Below are 21,777 nucleotides of genomic sequence, written 5' to 3'. Positions count from 1 at the left end.
ATAAGCATGATATCTAAAACATTTTCAAAATTACCTTTTGACAGTTCTGGAATCTGCACTGTGAGGCCCACGAGCATCTGTGACATCATCTGCCAGAAATACTTGAGCAAAATACCCTTTTTCTTGGGTGTAGGAGTGAAAAGTCAAAAATAGGATTCAAAGAATTCTTTCCATAATTCTCTGGTTCTCTTTCTTACCCTATGTTTTTCTTGTTTCTGAGTTTTAACATTCTCTTTTTCTTCTTCTTCTGCTTTTTGTTAAATTATTATCTTTAAGTAGCAGTACAAAAGGGAGTTTTGACCCTCTTGTTTGGATCTTTATTCAAATAAAGTGTCTGCATGCTTCATCATATGAAAAAGTAATGTGAAAGAGAAAACTTGAGTGTGTACAAACACTATTAATGATTGAGGAAAGCAAACATCATTTGACTTAATATCACCAATAAAGCCTGAAAGGCAGTAATGAAATGTGTTAGATTTTGTCAAGTGGGCAGACTTAACCCTAAAGGAAAAAAAAAATGATCCTGTATATTCCTTATTACCATATATTCCACTAATACAAACTTAGATCTTTTTATTCTAAGATAGCCATGTAATTGTTTGGAGAGCACTTAATTCTATTTGAAGAAACTAAATCTTTAGTAATAACACTTTGATTTTCTTTTCCTGATCACATAATTTTAGAGAAAGAAAAGACTCCCTCAGAGCACCCCAGCATTTCACATACTGCACAGTTAACTGCAAACTTTACTCTTAACAGAAATAGATGGGAAATATAAAGGACAGGGAAAGGTAGAAAGTTCAAAAGGTTTAAAATGGCTTGATAAGTCAAATAGAAGGCATTTAAGAAAGCCAATGTTTCACTTACCCTTCTGTTTGCTGTCCGGGTGATTGTCAAATCCTAGAAAGATGCACCAGGGTGAGATTTAGGATATATGATGGCTATGTTTTTTTTTTCTCTAAGGTGGTTATGAAAGAGTACATGTGAAAGTTTACTGTCTGGAAATCTATTCCATTACACTTTCCCCCAAATTTCCCTTAAAATAGCTAACAGAATCCTTCTTCGAAATTCTCTAAATTTGAGAAACCACTGATGGATCTCTACAATTCCATTCCTAAGATTCAGACTTTTCTCTGGAGTAGAAGACTAGTAAGGCAACCTAGAGTACCATCCTAATCACAACACTTGCTGCTACAGATAAGCATCCAATTAAGGCTTAGGGGCAAATAAAAGAAAACTTCTTTCCTTACCCATCAAGTATCAAGATTGTTAATTAAATGAACTATGCATGTGATGAATTGCTAATATACTCTAGGGCAACAAAAGATATATACATATGATAGATATATGTATATATTCATATAGTCTTCACAGCAATTCTAAAATAGTTTTAAGAATGATTTAACTTAATGAGAAAAGAAAAGTGAACAATACATCCATCAATTTATCCATAGGGAGCTTCATATCACAGTCTATTAACAAAACCTTCAAGGTCCAGAAAAATACTTTTCCATTCAAGCCTCTTAAATAGCGTATCTCTATCTGAATTAACTGGACTACATCAATGACTCAATTATTAAAATACATTTTAACTGTGTGTATATATGTTAATTATGCTGAAAGTAGGTTTGGTTTAACTTTTTTAGTCTATTTTTCAGCATGGCCCTGTTATTTGTAACATCTGTGAAAGACATTCTTTCAGCAAACATTAGACAATGATATGCTTTTTAATTTATTCCTTAGTATCATACTGTTAAATATATACTGACCCATTCATCTTTAGTTCATCTTTAGCTCAAAATTATAATCAAATATAACTTCCTTTATTTTTATGTTCGAGAAACACAATTCAAACTAATCATGCCGATTTTGAAAAGGATTTCAAATCTTTGTCTTTTGAAGAGGCGCAGTAGTAGAGCTACAATTCAGGGTATTATAATTACTAGACAGGCACATTTCTACTTGAACTATGACCCCAATCCTTTTTTTTTTCTTTTGCTATTTTTTAGACAATATCTACATTTTTCCCTGGCCCCAAACCAGGCCTTTTTATTGCATTGAATTAAACTTGTTCATTAATAAAAAGGAATGCATCAAGCTCTATACGTAGCTCTGGGTCCCTAATACTTTGGCACAGCCAGTTTCCTCATGAAGGTTATAGTCTCCATTAAATAGCATGATCTGGCAAGGTATTCTTAGAAGAGAAGTTCTATGGCTGTAGATGAGAGAAAAATCAAATGAGATAGAAGAGAATGAGAAAGATCATTACTGATGCAAGAGTTCTGAGAAAGAGAGAGAGAGAGACACAGAGAGAGATGATGAAAGAATAAAAACATGCATAAGCCTAAGAGTAATTGTGAGTTTAAGTCTTAGAAATGTATATTGTTTTATTTTATAAACAAGGGAGTTGATATAATTTAGTAGAATTAGCATGACAGAAACACAGGTAACACAGATTGATTATACAGTACTCTCTTTTCCTATGTGGTAGCCAGTAGTAATAAGTGACTGTTAAAAATTTAATACAAATCACATATATTAAAAATTCAGTTCCCAGTTGCAGTAGCCGTATCTCAAGTGCTCACTAGTCAAATGCAGCTTCAATAATTATCATGTTGAAAACAAATATTATAGAAAATTTCCAACAACACAAAAAATGAAAATAAGATGGGACATAAGTATACTGACATTTCAAAGGGTTTCATATACTACACACCTCAACAGAACTGTCTTTTGTTGACTAACAGTCATCAGAGATAAAATCATTATCGGCTAAGAGAATTTTTCACCTAAAATGGCAATGATACAATTGACACAGAAAGGACAGAGAAACAGTGTTAGGCAGGAAAGTATTTGCAAAGATTTTTACACTCCGCACTCAGAACATGATATCATCATTAAGTAAGCTAAAATGGAAACATGTAAAATACTTAAGAACATGCTGTGTCATTTAGTTTAAACCGGTAATGATATAATGGATCTGGTTTAGGTTTCAATTGCTATAAAGTGACAATACTTGAACTACAGTAACATAGAAACACACACACACACACACACACAGAAAGAAAAAGAACATACCACTATCAGTATCTTAAATCTGCTTTCTTCTATTTCTTCTGTGTTTTAACAAGTCTGAATTTATATAAAACTGTTATAAAGAGTATTGATTTTGAGAGTGAGAGAATTATCTGAGTATCAGAAAAATTTAAACTATGTAAACTAAAATTAAAAATCATAGTTCAAGCATATAAAAGCGAAAACATTAAGCAGTATAGCAAAGATAAAACATTACTTGTACATTAGAGGAAGAATCCCCAGATTACCCTGAATTAAATTATGTGGCAAACACCAGATTATTTGTTTCTATTGGCAATAAATTACATAATCACATAAGGATTAATTGCAAAAATAACCCTTGAAACACTGCCCAGTATCCCAATTTTGAACAATAATTCAAACTTGGTCTTCTACCAAAGAATTTCTAGTGAAGACAATTTGAGCAGTGTAATTCACAGGAAAGATTTCTTGATGTGGGTCTTCCATCTGCAAATTTTTCTAGCAGCCTTTTTATCTCTAAAGTAGTGTATCATTATTTCTCTCAAAGATCTAATACCTTAGGGGACCTATGAAGATTTTGTAGCTTTCAGCCAACTTTTCCAGGGGTAAAAACTTTGGTAAAAGTATAAGAACACTATCAGGCACTTCAATCCTTATCCATATTTTTCATTAGGAGCTTACTCAGTCATTTTATTAATTTTTACCCATCAGTCAATCTACTTTTAGGGGGGTGATCCTTTACTGGTTGGTGAAAGAAACACTTATTTAAGTGGTTGTGCAAATAAGTTGTCATTTAATCAAAGCAGTTTATGAATATATTGTATCTTGATCAATTTTTTATATTCTCTAATATCTCAAAGAAGTATGTATTCCATAAGAAGCATCATTACATAAGTTTCTCCATCTATTTCTCAGAAATGAAAAATGTACTTAAGGTAGAGGTAAAACAATTGATCTACAAATAGGTGAGGCTGTTCAGAATTCAATAATATTCAGAAAATGTTCAGAAAAAATAACATTTAAGAATTTTACAATTTCTGAAACTTTAACAAATTCAACATTTAAATTCCTCACTATCTTTCATACTGACTTCCTATATGGAAAATAAAAAATGAAAGAAAATTGAAAGACAGGCTAAAGAGAATGAAATAACATTTGTAATTCCCCACTCCAAACATTGAAGATAATTGAGCATTGATTTAAAAAAAAAAAAAAAAGAGGCCATTCTGGTATTTGATTTCAACGGACATTACCTCCTTTGAGCTAAAAGAGTTCAGATAAAAAGTTTCCTCTGTATAAAGACCAATGGCCTGTTATCTCTCCTCAAAGTGTCAGAATCTGAGTAAGTCACCTAAAATTAGAGTGTTCCTATTTCTTTCCTAGGAAATAAGGGTGATTTTGTTTCCAGCCATATGAGATTTCAATGGATAGGAAAACTGGAAAAGATCAAAGTATAATCAAAGACTTGTTGAAATGTACCAAATGCAGAGTTTTCAATTCGCTTTCTCTCTTTCTTGATTATCTTCTCTGTTTTTAGCATTAAGAGGCAATTATTATAGAAATAAAAGTAAATAAGTAACTTAAGTAAGCTCTAGAACTCATATATGGCTTTTCTGAAAAGTGAAACGCAAGACTATTTATAAAATTCTCAATTACTTGTACTCTGGGAAATTCAGGTAACAGAAGTTGCCAAACTAATTTTTTTTCTTAGAAACTCCATGACTAACACATATCTCGTTATATAAGGAAATTATTGGTGATAATATTTAATATGAATTAGGCATTTATTGAACTGCACAAGGTGTTTGAGTGAGTCTTGTATATAAGAATTTCTGATTCTTTGGATTAAAACCAAGGAAGTATAAATCCATAATATGTGCACCAAACTCATTTGTGTTTTTAAATAAGAGACAGAAAACACTCTCAGTCTCTACTTTAATTATTTCATGAGACATAAAATACCTTATTTTCACTCACCATTAATTACTGGGTCAGGTTATCGGCTTGGGTGTCTATCTACCATACTATATGAATATAACTGTTACATACCTTCCCATGCTCCAATGAATAAAGGAAAATTGATTGGAAAATTAGTCCCAACACTGGAATGTTGCAGAGTTAAATCTATTTATGTATTTATCTACTCATGTACCTAAAACCTCCATGATGCTGAACAGTACCAAAAGTATAGGTTCTGTTTCCTGTATAGAACCTATTTTCCCTTAAAAATGTTTCCAAAAGATGATATTTAAATCATTCAAATACCCAACAAAAAATAATGCTCATATGACCCTGATAAAAACAGAAAACTGGGCTAGAGTATGGAGTGTTGGTCTAGCAAGAATGAAAACCTGTTTCAAACCCAAGTACTGCAAATCAAAAAACAGTGCTTCTTCAAAAGTAGGTATCTGCCAGGTGCCAGAGGCTCACACCTGTAATCTGAGCTCCTCAGGAGGCTGAGATCTAGGGATTGCAGTTCAAAGCCAACCCAGGCAGGAAAGACCGTGAAAGTCTTATCTCCGATTAACCACCAGAAAACCAGAATTGGTACTATGGCTGAAGAGCTGAGAGACAGTGCCCAGGCCCAGAGTTCAAGCCCCACCTACATCTACACTTAAAAATACTTATCACTTTTATGTTTTGTCAGTTATTGGTCTTGAACTCAGGGCCTATGAGCTGTCCCAAGTTCTTTTCATCAAGGCTAGTGTTTTACCACTTAGATCCACAGCTCCACTTCCAGTTTTCTGGTGGTTAGCTGGAGACAAGAGTCACATGGTCTTCCCTGCTAGGACTGACTTTGAACTGTGATCCTAAGATCTCAGCCTCCTGAGTAGCTAGGATTACAGGCATGCACCACACTGGCACTCAGCCATAATTATCAATAATTTCTTGTATCATAATTATCATAACTTCTTGTCAATTTAAAAGAAAATATGGTTGGGCTACGAATGTGGCTTAGTGGTAGAGTTTTCACATTAAAAAAACAAAAAGCAGAAAAAGTTGGAAGTGGCGCTGTGGCTCAAGTGGCAGAGTACTCAAGGATGTGCATAGGCCCTGAGTTCAAACCCTAGGACTGGCAAAAAAAGAAAAATAGAAAAGACAATATTGTTTGAATATGGTTTGTTTGCTCATAGTGTAGAACAAATCTCAATGGCTGCTGCAAAAGAAATAATCATTTTTACTAATAACAGGAAATATTAATATTCTTTTTCAAAACTAGAACTATTTTAGGCTCTTTCTCAATGCTGGCCTTCTGTTTTAAAAAAATGAATCATTTTAACTGAATTAAATCAAATTCAATTGAATCAAAGTGAAGAAAAATATTTCAAAGAAATTGTCCATAGTTATTCACATGTATCAGTTAAGACTTTTGATTTGCTTCCTTGTATATAGTTCAAGTTCCTGCTTCAGCTTGCCTTTAATATTTTTACTAAAAATTGCAATTCAGGTACTGTTGTACACACATATAGTCCTATCTAATCAGGAAGCTGATCTAGATAATTAGAGTTCCAGGCTACCCTAAGCAGAAAAGTTGTCTGGAGTCCATCTCTAATTAACCAAGGAAAAGCTGGGATGAGATGTGTCCCAGGTTTTAGAATGCCAGCATAGGAAGCAAGATAGTACATGAGGCCATGAATTCAAATCCCAGCACCAGTGAAAAATATGAATAAGTAAATTTTTTAAATTGTAAAATGTTACAATTTATATTCTTAATATTTCTTAATATTTAAGTCTCAAAAGTTTTACATTTCACTTAGTGAATGATAATTATACTGCCTACCAATGCACAAATACAGTCAGGACCTCTGTTTTTTCAGATCATTTAATAAAAATGATTCCAATAATAAATTAAGGTAAATTTATATTTAAAAATATGAAAGTAATAAGACAATGTATAGTAAAATTCCTAAGGTATCTGTTACTAAGAACACTAAGTGCATAGTAAGCTGAGATAAAGGGGGGATTTTTTTCTGTATAATGAAATCTATTTAATCCTCAAAGTATAGTATTTTTACATGATTTCACATCACCATAAAGTAGATTTCACAGTATTGTAAAAGGCCATGTCTCCAAACAACACCTTGTTTTCAATATTATTTTCTGTCTTCATAATTTCTTTCCTCATTGCAATTAATACAAAAGCATGAGTTCAACTGGCTAGTTTGTATTGGTTCACTGACATTGCTCCAAATCAGATCCTGCCTCCTATTTCAATTTTTTCTTTAATGTAAGAATACCGTACAGAGGAGTGACAATTACATGGGCAAGATAACAAGTACATTTCTTATCAAGCATTGTTGCCTCCTCTTTGTTTCCCCTTCCCATACTCCCCCCAATTCCCCCAACCCAATCCCCCCCCATCAAAGTTGTAAAGTTCGTTTTTTGACATAATGACTTGTACATCTCATTGTTGCTGGGTCCACCTGTATCCCTAGTTAAACGATTTGTTTTTGCCCTTCCCCTCAACAAATTATACCAACATCAAATACAGTGAAAGCAGGGGTTATACCATGGGGAAGGGACATACAAAGCAACATAGAAATCATCTTATAAGGGCTGGGAAGGTGGCTCAGTGGTAGAGCGCTTACCTTGCATGCATGAGGCTGTGGGTTCGATTCCTCATGCACCACATAAGTAAAAAAGAAAAAAGCCGGAAGTGGCGTTGAGGTTCAAGAGTGCTAGCTTTGAGCTGAAGAGCTGAAGGACAGAGCCCAGGCCCAGAGTTCAGGCTCCATGACCAGACCACCCACTCTCCCCGCCCCACCAAAAAAAAAATAAGAAATCATAAATATGTTAGAAACAATTGCATGAAAGAAAAGAAAAAACATTTGAATACTTACCTTGGGGTTCATTCCCCTAACATCAACTTATCTGACCTTTTCTGCTTGACTCAGACACATATTACAAATAAGGGAAACCATAGGACCTATGTTTCTTTGGGCCTGGCTTACTTCACTTAATATAATTTTTTCCAAGTCTTTCCATTTCCTAACAAATGGGGCAATGTCATCCTTTCTGGTGGAGGCATAGAATTCCATTGTGTGTATAAACCACATTTTCTTGATCCATTCTACTGAGGGGCATCTGGGTAGGTTCCATATCTTAGCTATGGTAAATAATGCTGTAATTAACATAGTTGTGCTGGTGGCTTTAGTATAGTCTTGTTTGTGATCATTTGGGTAAATGCCCAAAAGTGGGATTGCTGGGTCAAAGGGGAGCTCTATGTGAGTTCAATTTTTTTTTAACCTAAGTGAATGCTTTCCATGTACCGTGGAAGTTTCTTATTTCTCATGGGCAACAAATGTTTGTTTGTTTGTTTACCATGTAAAGTATCAGCACAAACTTGAAGGAGAGAACTTCACATTTATAGGTCTCTTGCTTCATACTCCATTTTTATATAGTTATGATTTTCCTTCAGAGACTGTGAAACATTAGCAATTTTCTACCTCATATCAATCATGAATAAGGTGCTATTTCAGAGCAACAGAGGGAGCTCACACATACTGTATTGCTCTCTTTCTTCTCCTTAAATACAAAAAAAAATTATGTGACATTTTTTATTTCTTGGCTTGTTAGGCCCCCATCCCAGACATCATTTTAAATCAACACAGCAGTTAAACTGTTTCTGTTCTGCCACAGATAATTCTCTTTACATGTAATTTAGATTTTCTTTTATAAGAATCTATGAAATGTCTTTGAAATTAGTTGATAGTTATGACTTGTTCTGTTTACTTTATTGTGTTAAATAAAATGTATTCTTGGAATTATACATGTCAATGTTTGAGAATGAGAACTGAATCTCGTTTAACACAGGCAGTCAACATTTCAAAATCAACTCTTGCCTACAGAGCACTATACAGAAATCTTATTAACAATCATAGAAACTTAATAAAGCAAAGAAGCTCAATCATATATAAAAAGCCATTAGAGAATAAAATCTTCTGCCAGGAAACACTTAAGTCTATGTGGATCAGCTAAGCAAAATAGGTTGAAGGTCCATGCTTATTGCATATATAAAATCCATCTTCTGACTGCATCTTAGGGATACAATTGGTCATTCAATAAACATATCCTAGTCATTAAAAATTTTAACATAGAAGAAAATACCTATATGTAAGACATGTGCATATGTATCTTACAAATGTATGATATGTGTACGTATATCTGATTCATAAAATTCAAAACTGAATTTTTATTTTTATATAATTTTTCAATGAAAGGTCTAAGTTTCATGGAAAGATGAACTAATAGGTCACTGAATGGGACCCTGAGGAATTTAAGAACCAGACAACCATCCTTGCTTCTAATTTGCTCCAGGTTTAATCTTAGTCGCACTGTACAAAGCTAACATTTATCCTCCAGTGTTCTGCTAATTGCTTAGTGCTATGTTGACTACTGGGAATGAACCACAAGACACATCACTGTGAACTGCAGGGATTGCTTCAGTGATCAGGACATTAAAAACTCCCCATCAGCAAAAAGGGAGAATTCTTTACTAAACTCAGTGATAACAAATTATTTCCAGGTGGTGATAATTATCACTTGTGGTGTTTGATATTCCGGACTTTACATCTAAATTTATACTTGACAAGCTAAACTTTTCATCATGCGCCTTTTCCCGTAATCTCTCAAAGGCCAAAGACAAGGATAGACGGATTAGTGATGGGTGAAACCAATTCCACCCAAAATGGCAACACTTAATTACAAGCCTTGTTGTTTATAATTAACTGTGTAAATCACTAACTTGAAAGTTTCTTTTCAAAGTATTTAAAACCACTCTTTTCCCAGGAGGATTTAATACTGTGTATTATTATTACATAGTTAAGTATTATTTTGTTTCCTCTCTAAACAACATGTACCAATGATACATCTTACCAACTGTCTTGCCTGTAAATTTGGAAAATATTCATCAATGGCCTGAGTAGTACTGGTCTGTAGATTTCAGAATTTCAAGACTATTTTATTTGTTACTTATGATACATATAGGTGTATGAAAGGTACGAAAAGGCAAAATAATCAAATAAATAAATAGTGGAGTAAGGCACTACTGTGGCTCATGGCTACAATTCTAGCTACTGAGGAGGCTGAAGTCTGAGGATGGAGGTTCAACTCAGGCCAGGAAAAAAATTGTGAGACTCCAATTAACCACTAAGAAGCCAGAACTGGAAGGGTGGTTCAGGTGGTAGAGTAATCATGTCACTGCCTGTGAAGTCAGGGACAGCCCAGGCTCTGATTTTAAGTCCTAGTAGAGGGACGTACAGGGACACACACACACACACACACACACACACACACACACACACACACACACACACACATACACACACACACACCCCACACACACACAGAGGGAAATTGCCATATGGCATTAAGGAAGCAGTTCCTGAGGGTATAGAATGTCAATTCTTAATGCCAGAAAATAAAGGAGTGAGCTTTCAGAGAAATTTTCTTAGAGGAACTCATTTTTGATTTTTCACTAAGCAATGTTTAGGATTAGAAACCATTTCCTGAGAGCATATTATGTGCTAGATATCACCTACGAAATATCGTACTTTATTATTTCTGTTTCTAGTATTACAATCATACTTAGAGTCTAGAATGATAATCTAGTTTCACAAATGATTAATTGGAGGTATAGAAATATATAAACAATCTTGGTGGTGGCATAGTGAGAGGAGGTAGATTTTCAGTTTGAACTCAGCTCTTCTAATTCTAAACTTTTGTATCTTCTAAGAATGTCAATTAAAAAAATTGGAAAAAATTATATTAAGTGAAGTAAGCCAGGCCCAAAGAAACTTAGGTCCCATGGTTTCCCTTATTTGCAATAACTAGTATATGTCTGAGTCAAGCAGAAAAGGTCAGGTAAGTTGATGTTAGAGAAATGAACCCTAAGATATGTATTCAAATTTTTTTTTCTTTCAGGCGATTGTTTCTAATACATTTATAAGATTATTTCTTTGTTGCTTTGTATGTCACTCCCCCATGGTATAACCCCTGCTTTCACTGTATTTGAGGTTGGTATAATTTGTAGAGGGGAAGGGAAAAAACAAATCATTTAAATAGGGATACAGATGGATCCCTTGCAACAATGAGATGTACAAGTCGTTATGTGGAAAAACGAACTTTACAACTTTGGTGGGGGTGGGGAGGAGGATTGGGTGGGGAGGGATGGGAAGGGGAAACAAAGGAGGAGGCTACAATGCTTGATAAGAAATGTACTCATTATCTTGCCTATGTAATTGTAATCCCTCTGTACAGTATTTTCACAATAAAAAAATTTTAAAATAAAAAAATTTTAAAAAGTGAGTATAACTCACTGTACGGGTTTGTGAAAATCAGAAGGGAAGGAAAACATGGATGCACATATACTACATTTGCGATGTCCAAAAAATGTTAACACTGAGTCAAACAGAATGTAAAGGTATAAAAACAACTCTCCAGTTTCTATTTGTTATCACACAAAGTCAGTACTTACTAAGGGACTTTATTGTCAATGTTAATAGAAATAAAAGGAGTAAGAAATAAAAAGCCCCTCCTTAGTCAAGTGCAGATCTAATAGCAAAGAGATGTCTATGACACAGTGTGGCAGGTTCATAAAGAAAGGTAATGACAAGATCTACAAAGAATGGTTAGTGGTTTGTTCTAATTAAAATAATAACAACAATAACAACCTAATCTCTTAAATTAACAATTTTACTTTTGCAACCATTTCTAAATAATTATGTCCAGTCTATCCTCTAATTCCTGATTTTCCTGGTTAATTCCTAATATCATAAGGATCCATTATCAACACTTAAATTCTGCTCCAAAGAACCATGTATGTGACATTCTTCAAAGTCTGTACAGAGTATAGTTCCTGGTGAATGCAAGTTAGATAGCATTTGGTCAGAGAAATTTTGGAACTCCACACGCCATCTCTATGTCTTTTCAACTCTTCACATGATCATCCTGACTTTAATCCTCACAATTTAGAGTCTCTAGACTAGTTTTTATCGCTCTGGATTATAAAATTCATCCGGAAAGTCTTAACATGTTTTTAGTAGAAAGAAACTAAAATACCTACTCTAAACATTACCAAAAGTTTACAAACCATAAGTATTATGGTCAGATTGGAAGACTAGTAGAAAAGTATGATTAACAAAATGTACAGCAAAACATAAGTAAATATTAAGGGATATTTTAAAGATTATTAATTCTGCAATTGTAAGCAAATTCAAAATATCCAACTGATGACTGGTGGTTCTACCTACAGCCTGTATATTATCTACAACAAAATCAGCAACAAGGGATTTACTTTAGTTAAGATTTCCTATTCTGAACAAAAACAAGAGCTAGGCTATAATCCTAGCTATTCCTGAATCTTACAATCTCATCTCCAATTAAACAGAAAAACAATGACTAAAAGTAGAGCAAGTGGTAGAGGGCAGCAATAAGCAGAAAAATCCAAGTGACAGCACAAGGTCTTGAACTCAAGTCCTAATAAGACCTCTTTGGCATTCTTGATCTTTTACCTCTGTAGAACTAACATCACCAGTTTTCTTATCAATGGTCAGTTAAGTAAATTACTGAAATGCAGAATCATGAAAATGACATATATAACATTATTTTAATCTTTTAAGGTATTGATTTATATGATTAAACATTAAATCACATAAAATGTGTTTTTGAAAATCTTTGAGTTACGTATTAAGTTGTACCTCTGACATATTTTATCCACTTGAAAAGTAGCTTCTACTTGTCAACACACTTCCCAACACTAATCTGAGTAAGTGATTTGTGTTTTAAGATAAAGCGTAAATATCAGAAAAGTTAAATAAGTAAAAAAGTAAAGAATTTCACATGAGAGCCAAGTGCTCATGGTTCACGATTATAATCTTAGCTGCTCAGGTGGCTGAGATCTGGTTTGCAGCCAGCTCTGGCAGAAAAGTCCATGAGACTCTTATTTCTACTTAATCACCACAAAGCTGGAAATGGAGCCTTGGCTTCAGTGGTAGAGCACTAACTTTGAATAATAAAACTAGGAGATGATGTCTGGATCCTGAATTCAAGCCTCAGGAGCTGGCACCAAAGAAACCACCCCCCCTCAAAAAAAAAAATCCATGGGAAAACACTCTTTAGCTCTAACAGTTATGTAGGCTCTTTCATATTAAAAAAAAATAAATAAAACAAACAAGCTTTATTCACAGCATTCTATTTCCAAATCCCCAATGCCAAAACAAAAAGACTAACCTAAGAGTCCACTCATCCCTGATGCATCTTATGACTGATAGAATGAAAGATCATTGACACAGTTTAGACAAAATTCTTGACTGTAATACAATATGCACTAAATAAGCTGTCATGCATAGACTGTGGCAGAATACTTATATCACACACAGCAGGATCCAAAATGAGTAGTTCTATAGTGAATTACACCACTAAGAAGGATCAGGGGTCAGAGGAACCATAGAGAGCCCCACCATAGACAACAATGTAATACAATGTCCTTCCAGTGTCCAGAACAACTCACCACACAGCTTCTGCAAAAGAGATCAATGGTGATAGCAGAGGAGAAATGCAAGATATGGAAGCCTCGCCAATATTCCATTTGTAATCTGTCACATCTCAGCACAATAGGACTACTGCAATTTACAATTTACAGTGTTGCCAACTTACAATTTAAATGAGTGCCTTGATATTTTCAAAGAATGAACTGTGTACACATCAGTCAGAATGACAAAAAATGCCTGATCAGGTTCATTTTAAATCTGTCTTTTCTTTAGCAATGCTAACTAATCACTATCATTATTTTTACTGTTTACAGATGCAATATTTATCAGGCAAAATGTAATTTGGAATCCTTTCTTGCAGCTAACCCTAATTCATTTTCTTACTTTCAGAAATATTTATATCCTATTAGATGTATTATGTCTTCATAGTTGTTATACTGAGAGGATTCATTTATTTTGGGGAACAGTGTTTAAAAAAACTAGTCTGAAGACCAAACAAACAAATAAATAAATAAAGTAGGTGAGAGCTAGGGGAGGGAAGCCTTAATCTGGGGATAAGGGATTAGGCGCCAGCTACTCCTAAATTTGCACCCTGCATTTTAGACTCTTGCTTCCCACTATAGCCGATGGCAACACTCTTAATTTGCTTTCCTCAATTTCCACATCTGTAAAATGGGAATGATGATAGCCACCTCCTAGGCATGTTGTGAGAATTAATTAGTGCTTGTGAAACACTTTGAAGATGAAACAGGTTATATAAGTGCTATTATTATTATGAGAGAACTGTCCGATGCTATAATTAAAAAATGTTAATACCTACCAGGTGATCTACTCCAAAATGATCATGGTTCTCTGGGGGTGAGGGGCAAAAAAGCACAACTCTTAACTTTGTCCTCTCCTTGTACAGAATAAAATGAGGAAGAAAGTCCACACAATCTGTTATCTAGACCAGGCAAGGTGTCCATACTCCCCCTCTGTAAGCCTGAAATAAACAATTCCATGAAGTCATTAAGGCAGTTTGGAAGCATGTGGCTATCCTAAGGGATATGGAGGCCCAAAGGAGACAAAAAGAACATGAAAAAAGACTGAAGCTATTTACTTGAAGCACCAGGGGAAAATCAGCATGTTGGATCAATGTTGTATCTTCATTATCACTGTCATTTGAAAGCAGGTATGGATTTTGACAGAAAGCAGTGATTCAAGATCTGGTATCACATACAGACACAATGACATTAAAGTAAGCTCAGCCTCTGTGAGTTCTGTTGCTGTGGTAGGTTCAAATACTTCCAAATAAAGTTTGGTCTACTTTTTTTCTCTCAAGACTCAGAACAACATAAAGGTTGTTAAGACATTAGCCTCCAAAAGATTCCTTAAATTTTCTTTTAATTTTTGATTTTGTGTGACCTACTAGTCTTTGATTTTAGAGTCAGTAGGCACTTTAAAAAGTTTTACTAAAATGAAAGGTTTAAATTGAAGATAACTCTTCAGCAAATAAAAAAATGGTGTCCCTACCATTTTCTTCATTTAAGATTTACTTCAGTAACTTGTTTAAACCAAAAATCAACTCTATTTTCATGAGGTCAATTAAAATGAACCAAACCAAAATGATAGGAGTAAGAGTCTAATTTAATTTTGTCTGGATTTCAAAATAGCCCACATCGCAGTTTGTAGACAATTGACTTATCTTATAAAATCCTTAGGTCTGTTGCTGACCAAAATAATTTAAGAAATCTCTCTGAAACAGCTCCAAAAACATGTTTATATCTGCTAATGCCCTTAAAAATCATCATAAAACACAAAGGTCCTAAACATAAGGACTTGTTACTTACAATTGATCCAGACAAAATGAATGGAAATGAAATCTAAACATTCAATTCTGAGGGAATATTATGAAATGAGAAGGAAATTTCAGATGAAAATTGAAATCATTCTAAATCAGTGAAGCGTCATTCTGGAGGACATAACTGTGGAGAAGAGACCAGTGATTAAGAATCAAGATCTAATACCAGGCATTAAGTTCAAGTTCCAGACTGTCATGTACTTGCCCTACTTGATATTGACCCTGCCTCTGGCTTTGTTAAGGTCTCATTTTCTTCTGTAAAATGAGATTCATCACAGGATTGTTGTGAGAATGTAATAATGAACATATACCTTTCATAAATTAACATATAAAATGCACCAATGTCTAGTCCTCAGGAACAAGATAGAAACTAGGTTGGATGCAGCTGGCAGTAACGGGAGCTTGACACCCATTAGCTTTTGTTCAGACACTAGGTCTATGTGTTAGCTAAGATTTCAGTATGGCAACACATTTTTTTCTAAGTATACCTGAATATGTAGACCAAAAAGCTATATTGTACTGAACTGCACAATAAAACTGATAAGTATCCAGAAATCTATCAAAGTCAATTTCACCAATAATATTCAGACTAGCATAACTTACACCAACATGAATTAAATCACAACTGTTTCACTGAAACTGAGGCCCTCAAATACACCAATGCCTCAATATTTGAATTAGTTAAGCCTCATTGTGTTAATTCAGTTATTTGCTTCATTCTCCAGTGTAACTGCTATGATATTCCTGGATTGGGTTTTTGTGAAATACTAGAATTGGTGGACCTAAGATATTATAAGAAATAGAACCTAACTGGAAAAAGAATATGCTGCTATGAGTTCAGCTTAGTGTGTCCTACAACTGTGGTAATTTATGTGGTTATACCACACGAATTATAGTCATCCTTTAGTAACTCATTCAGCTGGACAGTCAAAGAGTACAATAGTTAACATTATGTGTTTTAAATACATATATCTGCCTAGTTCCTGTCTAGATAATTTAAATCTCTTCCTCACTATTCCTAAAGGATTTCACTTATTGCTAATATTTAATCATCTTAAAAGAGCAGGTGATTAAAATACCACAGGCTATTCAATAGTATTAATTATTTAACTCTTGAAATCATTTGAAACTTAAGCTAAACTAACAAGAGTACAATAGTAAGAGTACAATAGTACAATTCACTATATGGCATATGTATAATGAAATATTTTTATTTAACCAAATACATATTATATGAATTGTACACACGCAAACATATGCCTCTCTGGTTTTGGTCTTTGGTGTTTGTGGGTGCTGTGCAGTTTGCTGTTTTCCAGACAGGATTTTGCAGTGTAGCCAGGCTGGCCTTGAACTTCATATGTATCATAGGATGTCCTCACAAACCCAAGCCTGTGATTATAGGAGTATGCCATCACTCCTTGTTTGAAAATGATTTTTAAACAAGAAGCCAAATGCTATTTACAAAAAATATAAAACAAAAACATGTATATAAACCTTGTCTCAGTGGTTGATCATTTTTAAAACAATCAAATCTTTACTCCAATATGCAGTAATGAGTGATATTTGCAGTAATATTTCCTTTAAAAAGCAAAGACAGAGCATTATTATTAAATGCCAGACACATTTATAAGAATACAAAATCTGACATGTTCTTGTCTGCTATGTTTCCAGAAGGAAAGAATATATGTCAGAGAAAATAGGGGAAATGTAAAAATGTCACACACACACAAATACACATGAGTTCTTACTTAAGCAACCTTTTAAAATTAAGCTATTTAAAAATATTTTCATAAGGATCTAATGTAAGCAGACACCTGTTAACTTGGGGAAAGAATATACACTCCAATTTATTATGCAGAGCTGAATAAGCAGCTTCTCCCTGGATTTCAATTCACTTACTTTTTAACCTGGAGTAAAAGGTCACTCTACAGCCAGGTTGGTTACAAGAAAAGCAAATGTCCACAAGTACAGACAAGAGACAGTTATGTAACAATTCTGAAAAACACACCGACTCCTCTGTTTCCTCACAAAGCCCCGTTCAAATGTTTACATTAATAAAAATGCCATTACATTTGTCAACTACATTTGAAGTTTATCACTAAGTAATTTCCTAGAAGCTAAGTTTTTAATCTACCATCCAAATTACGGGAAGTTTACTTAATTTAACGTTTTAATTATATTAAGTAATATATCAAAGGTTTCATTCATGCCTGATAAAAATCATAAAAGTGCCATATCAAACAGCAAACACTTAAAAGATGTCTTTTTATTACCCATGCTTTGTTAAGCTGTCTTTCTACGTATCACTTCAACATCTCCCATCAGTGTTCTCTCTTCTTTATGCTAAAATGAAATAGCCTGCAGGCTCTTTGGCTTTAACTGAGTCACTGAAGGATGGGCTCAAGCTCATAGCAATTCCTGTCCTAGATCTGGGATCTGAAGCAAGTTATTTGGTACTCTGATCACTAAAGTATCACACATAGTTAAGTGCTCCATAAAGGAAGTAATTACCAAGATGTCTCTCTCAGGGCCTCTATCTGCTTTCTTCCACTCAGCTCCTTCAGAAGAGATTCTCCAATCTTTTCCTACAATCCTCTGCCTCTTCTCCAGGAAGATCTACCCAGATCCATCCAGTCACATGCATCTCAGTAAACAGTCCAAGGCTCTTTCTATGCTATACTCACTCAGGTTTTCTTGTGTATCCTATTCTCTGCATCAAACAGCTAATTAATTCCTTGAGAACCAAACACCAGTGCTCTATAAACAATAAAAACTTTATAAATTAACTTGGGGTTACTCTAAAATCATATTCATATGCTCAACATGATGATCCTACCTAAAAAAAATCAAATATTGCTTAGTACCAGTGGCTCATGTATGGAATCCTAGGTACTCCAGAGGCTGAGATCTCAGGATCTTGTTTCAAAGCCACCCCAGGCAGCACTGTCCATGAGCTTCTTAGCTCCAATTAATCTGCAAAAGTCTGGAAGTGAGAGTGTGGCTCAAGTGGTAGAATGCCAATTTTGAGTGGAAAAGTTAAAAGACATTGCTCAGACCCTGAATTCAAGCCCCAGTACTGGCACATATACAGAAAAGAAAAGAGAAGAGGAGAGGGGAGGAGTGGGGAGAGGGAGGAGAGGGGAAGGGAGGAGAGGTGAGGAGGGATGAGGAGGGAGAAGAGAAGAAAAGGAAAGAAAGGAGAGGAAAAGAAAAGGAAAGGAAGGAGAAAAGAGGGAAAGAAAGAGAAGTCATCAAAGAAAAGAAAGCAAGTATTAAGGAAAAGGCATTATACAAACCAAATCAACAAATTTAATGGTTCATTTGTATAACTGAGGAAATTTGAGACTTTCACAATTCTGTTGAATAAGAAGCAAAAGAAAAAGGAAGCCAGAAGAAATCATCGTTAACATTACCATTAAACTACTTTTAGCGGGCATATTACTGTCCGGTGAGTCTATAATTAAAGTTTCAGGTACTGGTAAATAAGACTACATTCAAATTCATGAACGAATTAGGGAGGGATAAAAAATATTCACAGCATAATCACTAATGTATCTTATTCAGAATGCCAGTCTTAATCACATAGTCTTCTGATTGCTAACAATTAAAATCCTGATCTCTTTTTCTCCTCTTAATAAATGAAAGCCTTTGTGAAGAAGATGTAAAACTTGCCCTGTCATATTACTGACAAGTGGCACTGAGCTGGTAAAGTGGTGTATTAATACTGATTACATTGATTAATAGTACCATAAAAATTGGTTCAGTGGTGCTTTAACAGATTTTAAAGGTACAGATGAAAGATATTCTGAACAGAATATATAATTGGTTTATCTCCAATCACAAGGAAGCATCTTTGAAAGTATGAATTAAGGTAGAATCAGACCTGTTTCTAGTTTCAATCAATAAATTCACTTAAAATTGAAAATACCTAATTAAGCAACTTTTAAGAAAATAAAACCCAAGGCTTAGGCCCCATCCTATTAAATTCAATCACACTCATCCTTTATACAAATGAGTTTGTATTCAGCCTCATTTACACACCAGAAGAATCAGTATTGATTATGTTTCTAATAAGATAGGTTTTAGGAAAACATTGTATCACATGCAGACAGACATATTATCAGTAGCATATTATCAGTAGATATTATCAGTTCCTCTTTTTCTAAGGAAAAGTTTCATTGCATAAATTGGTATTTTCTATTTTACTATTTTCTATTTTACTCCAACACTGTCTCTATGATACTTGTAACAAAGGGATTCTCCAATATTCTCTTTCCAACAGCTTACAAAGCTAACTTCTTGGAGTTACATGAATCTTCCAAGTTTTTGCAGATGGTCAGACAGATTTACGAGTCTTGGTCAAGCAGCATTTCTGCTATAATCTGTTATTAAAAAGGGCCCTCCCAAGGATAAGATGTCCCTTAATTAAGGGATCCACTTGTTTGGGACAATGATTTTCCATCACTGTTCTGTAGTAATAATGCAATGAGCAATGTTTTCCTCATATGCCCAAATGGATAACTGAGGAAAAGACATCACAAATACCTTTGTAGAAATGAAGGAGGGGAAACTAGAAACCCAAGAGCCTAGGGCTGGGATGTAGCTCAGTGACAAAGCGCTTGCCTAGCAAGTGCAATGTCCTGGGTTCGATCCCCAGTACCAAAAAAAAAAGAAAGAAAGAAAGAAAAGACAGAAACCCAAGAGCCCAATTCTGAAGTCAGAAATTCTTGTTCAAGCTCTGCCACTAATGAGCTGTGAGATTTTGAGTAAGTCATTCACCTCATCATTGCTATCTTCAGAATAAAAGAAATAATAATTATGGGCAATATTCAATAAAAATATTCTTAATGGTAACTTTTTGCCATGGTTATAAACTGGGGTTATCCAAGCTGGCAACAGCTGATTTGAAAAGTAGTGACCTCTCCAATTCTGGAAATGTTCTACCAACCCAGGAAAGGATCTGTCTGTTAAAGAACATCACGTAAGGAATTCTTGGCATTGAGTAAGAAGTTGTTCTATTTGACTTCTAGAGCTTTTAGTATTCTTGGAAATCTCTAACTTTCCCCAAAGGTCACTCCTGCACCTTGACTAAGTTAAGTTTTACCAACCTTTACTGGGTATCTGCAAACATTAACAAGAATCAGTCTATGTCCCAAAGGGACTTCATTTCATTGGCAGTCAGACACACAGACAATTTTACATGGAGTATCTAGGATACAGCTTGATGAGCATCATATTTATAAGAGCTTTCAAAAACATGATCTCAGGCAGAATCCTGAATTCAGATATTGGGGGAACTTTTTGTGTCGACCCAAAGATTCAACTTTAATGATGGTATTTGTCCAGCTACAATGCCAACAATTTAATAGGCAAAGCAAAGGAAACAAGAAGATTCCAACACCCGTGCAGTTTCTCTTTGGATCGTATAAATCTTTCCAATTATTTTTAAATCAATAAATTACCTTAATTTCTCCCCAAATCAGGATTTTATTAACTATTTGTAGAGTTTATACAAATTGTGTCTACCTAAGGCAAATTTCAAAGGAAGAATAAAATCATTTCATATATACGATCAATGTTCCAGATCATTCCAGTACTAATAGATATGGATTACTCTCCAAAGCCTACAACTCTGTTCAAATTGTGATAAACATAAATTCTAGACTTATGTAACCTTTTTTTCTAGGCTTTTCTATACCAAATGCTTGTGTATGTATGCAAATTACTTCAAGTTACAAATAAATTTAAAATTCCATTTTTACAAAGTAAATGTGACAAATATGCACAAATAAAGTCTTTATTGTCAAAGCAGGATAACTCTCATGTTTTATGTGCACAATAGTGAGAGTTCAAGAAGCAGCACAGATTTTGATGATTATGATACTTCCAATAAAATGAATGAAATGATCATTCATGCAATTTTTTTCAAAGTGCTTTTGAGTAGACTTATATCTATTTTCCAAAATGTCTTCTGTATCATTAAAAATTATAATTGAGCAGAATATGATTACATGGAAGAAAATTATGTTCAAAAGCAGAAGCAAAATGCATTTTATAATCTAAACTAGGGAGAATACATTTACAACACTTAAGTTGGTGCACTCCCTTCATAGCTGCATTGCTACTCCAGCAATAAAAGCAAGCAGTCTGTCTACACTCACCTCTGTACCCTGCCTGCCTTTCACAGGTGTGCCTGAAGGACTTCTCCCTCCTATTCTTTGAATCATCTTGCAGACACTAATGAGCATCGCTCTTCAGCTTTAATTATTGGCCCCTGACAAGTCAACATAATAGGAATCAGCTTAACCAAGCAAACTCCCCAGCGACATGTTCAATTACTCAGATTCTGCTTCTCCAGGAGAGCGCTGAGAGGTTGCTAATTTAACACTG

At 34.4% G+C, this 21,777-nt stretch overlaps 1 protein-coding gene across 2 annotated transcripts in view; it reads right to left on the bottom strand.

Moving 5' to 3' along the window:
* The window catches only part of Trps1 (transcriptional repressor GATA binding 1), a 229,234-nt gene that overhangs the window by 101,563 nt on the left and 105,894 nt on the right, over positions 1–21,777 (bottom strand). The window contains exon 5 of one of the 2 annotated variants that reach the window (XM_042672890.1): positions 868–900. The exons of the other annotated variant lie outside the window; for it this stretch is intronic. Within the exon in view, the coding sequence (XP_042528824.1) occupies positions 868–900 (33 nt within the window). The remainder of the gene's footprint in view (positions 1–867; positions 901–21,777) is intronic. 2 annotated transcript variants of the gene reach the window in all.

This window comes from Dipodomys spectabilis, unplaced genomic scaffold (genome assembly GCF_019054845.1).
Source record: "Dipodomys spectabilis isolate Male_0828 unplaced genomic scaffold, ASM1905484v1 ptg000783l, whole genome shotgun sequence".
NCBI classification, from domain to species: Eukaryota; Metazoa; Chordata; class Mammalia; order Rodentia; family Heteromyidae; genus Dipodomys; species Dipodomys spectabilis.
The sequence above is the reverse complement of the archived record's forward strand: the minus strand, read 5'-3'. Positions and strand labels throughout refer to the sequence as shown.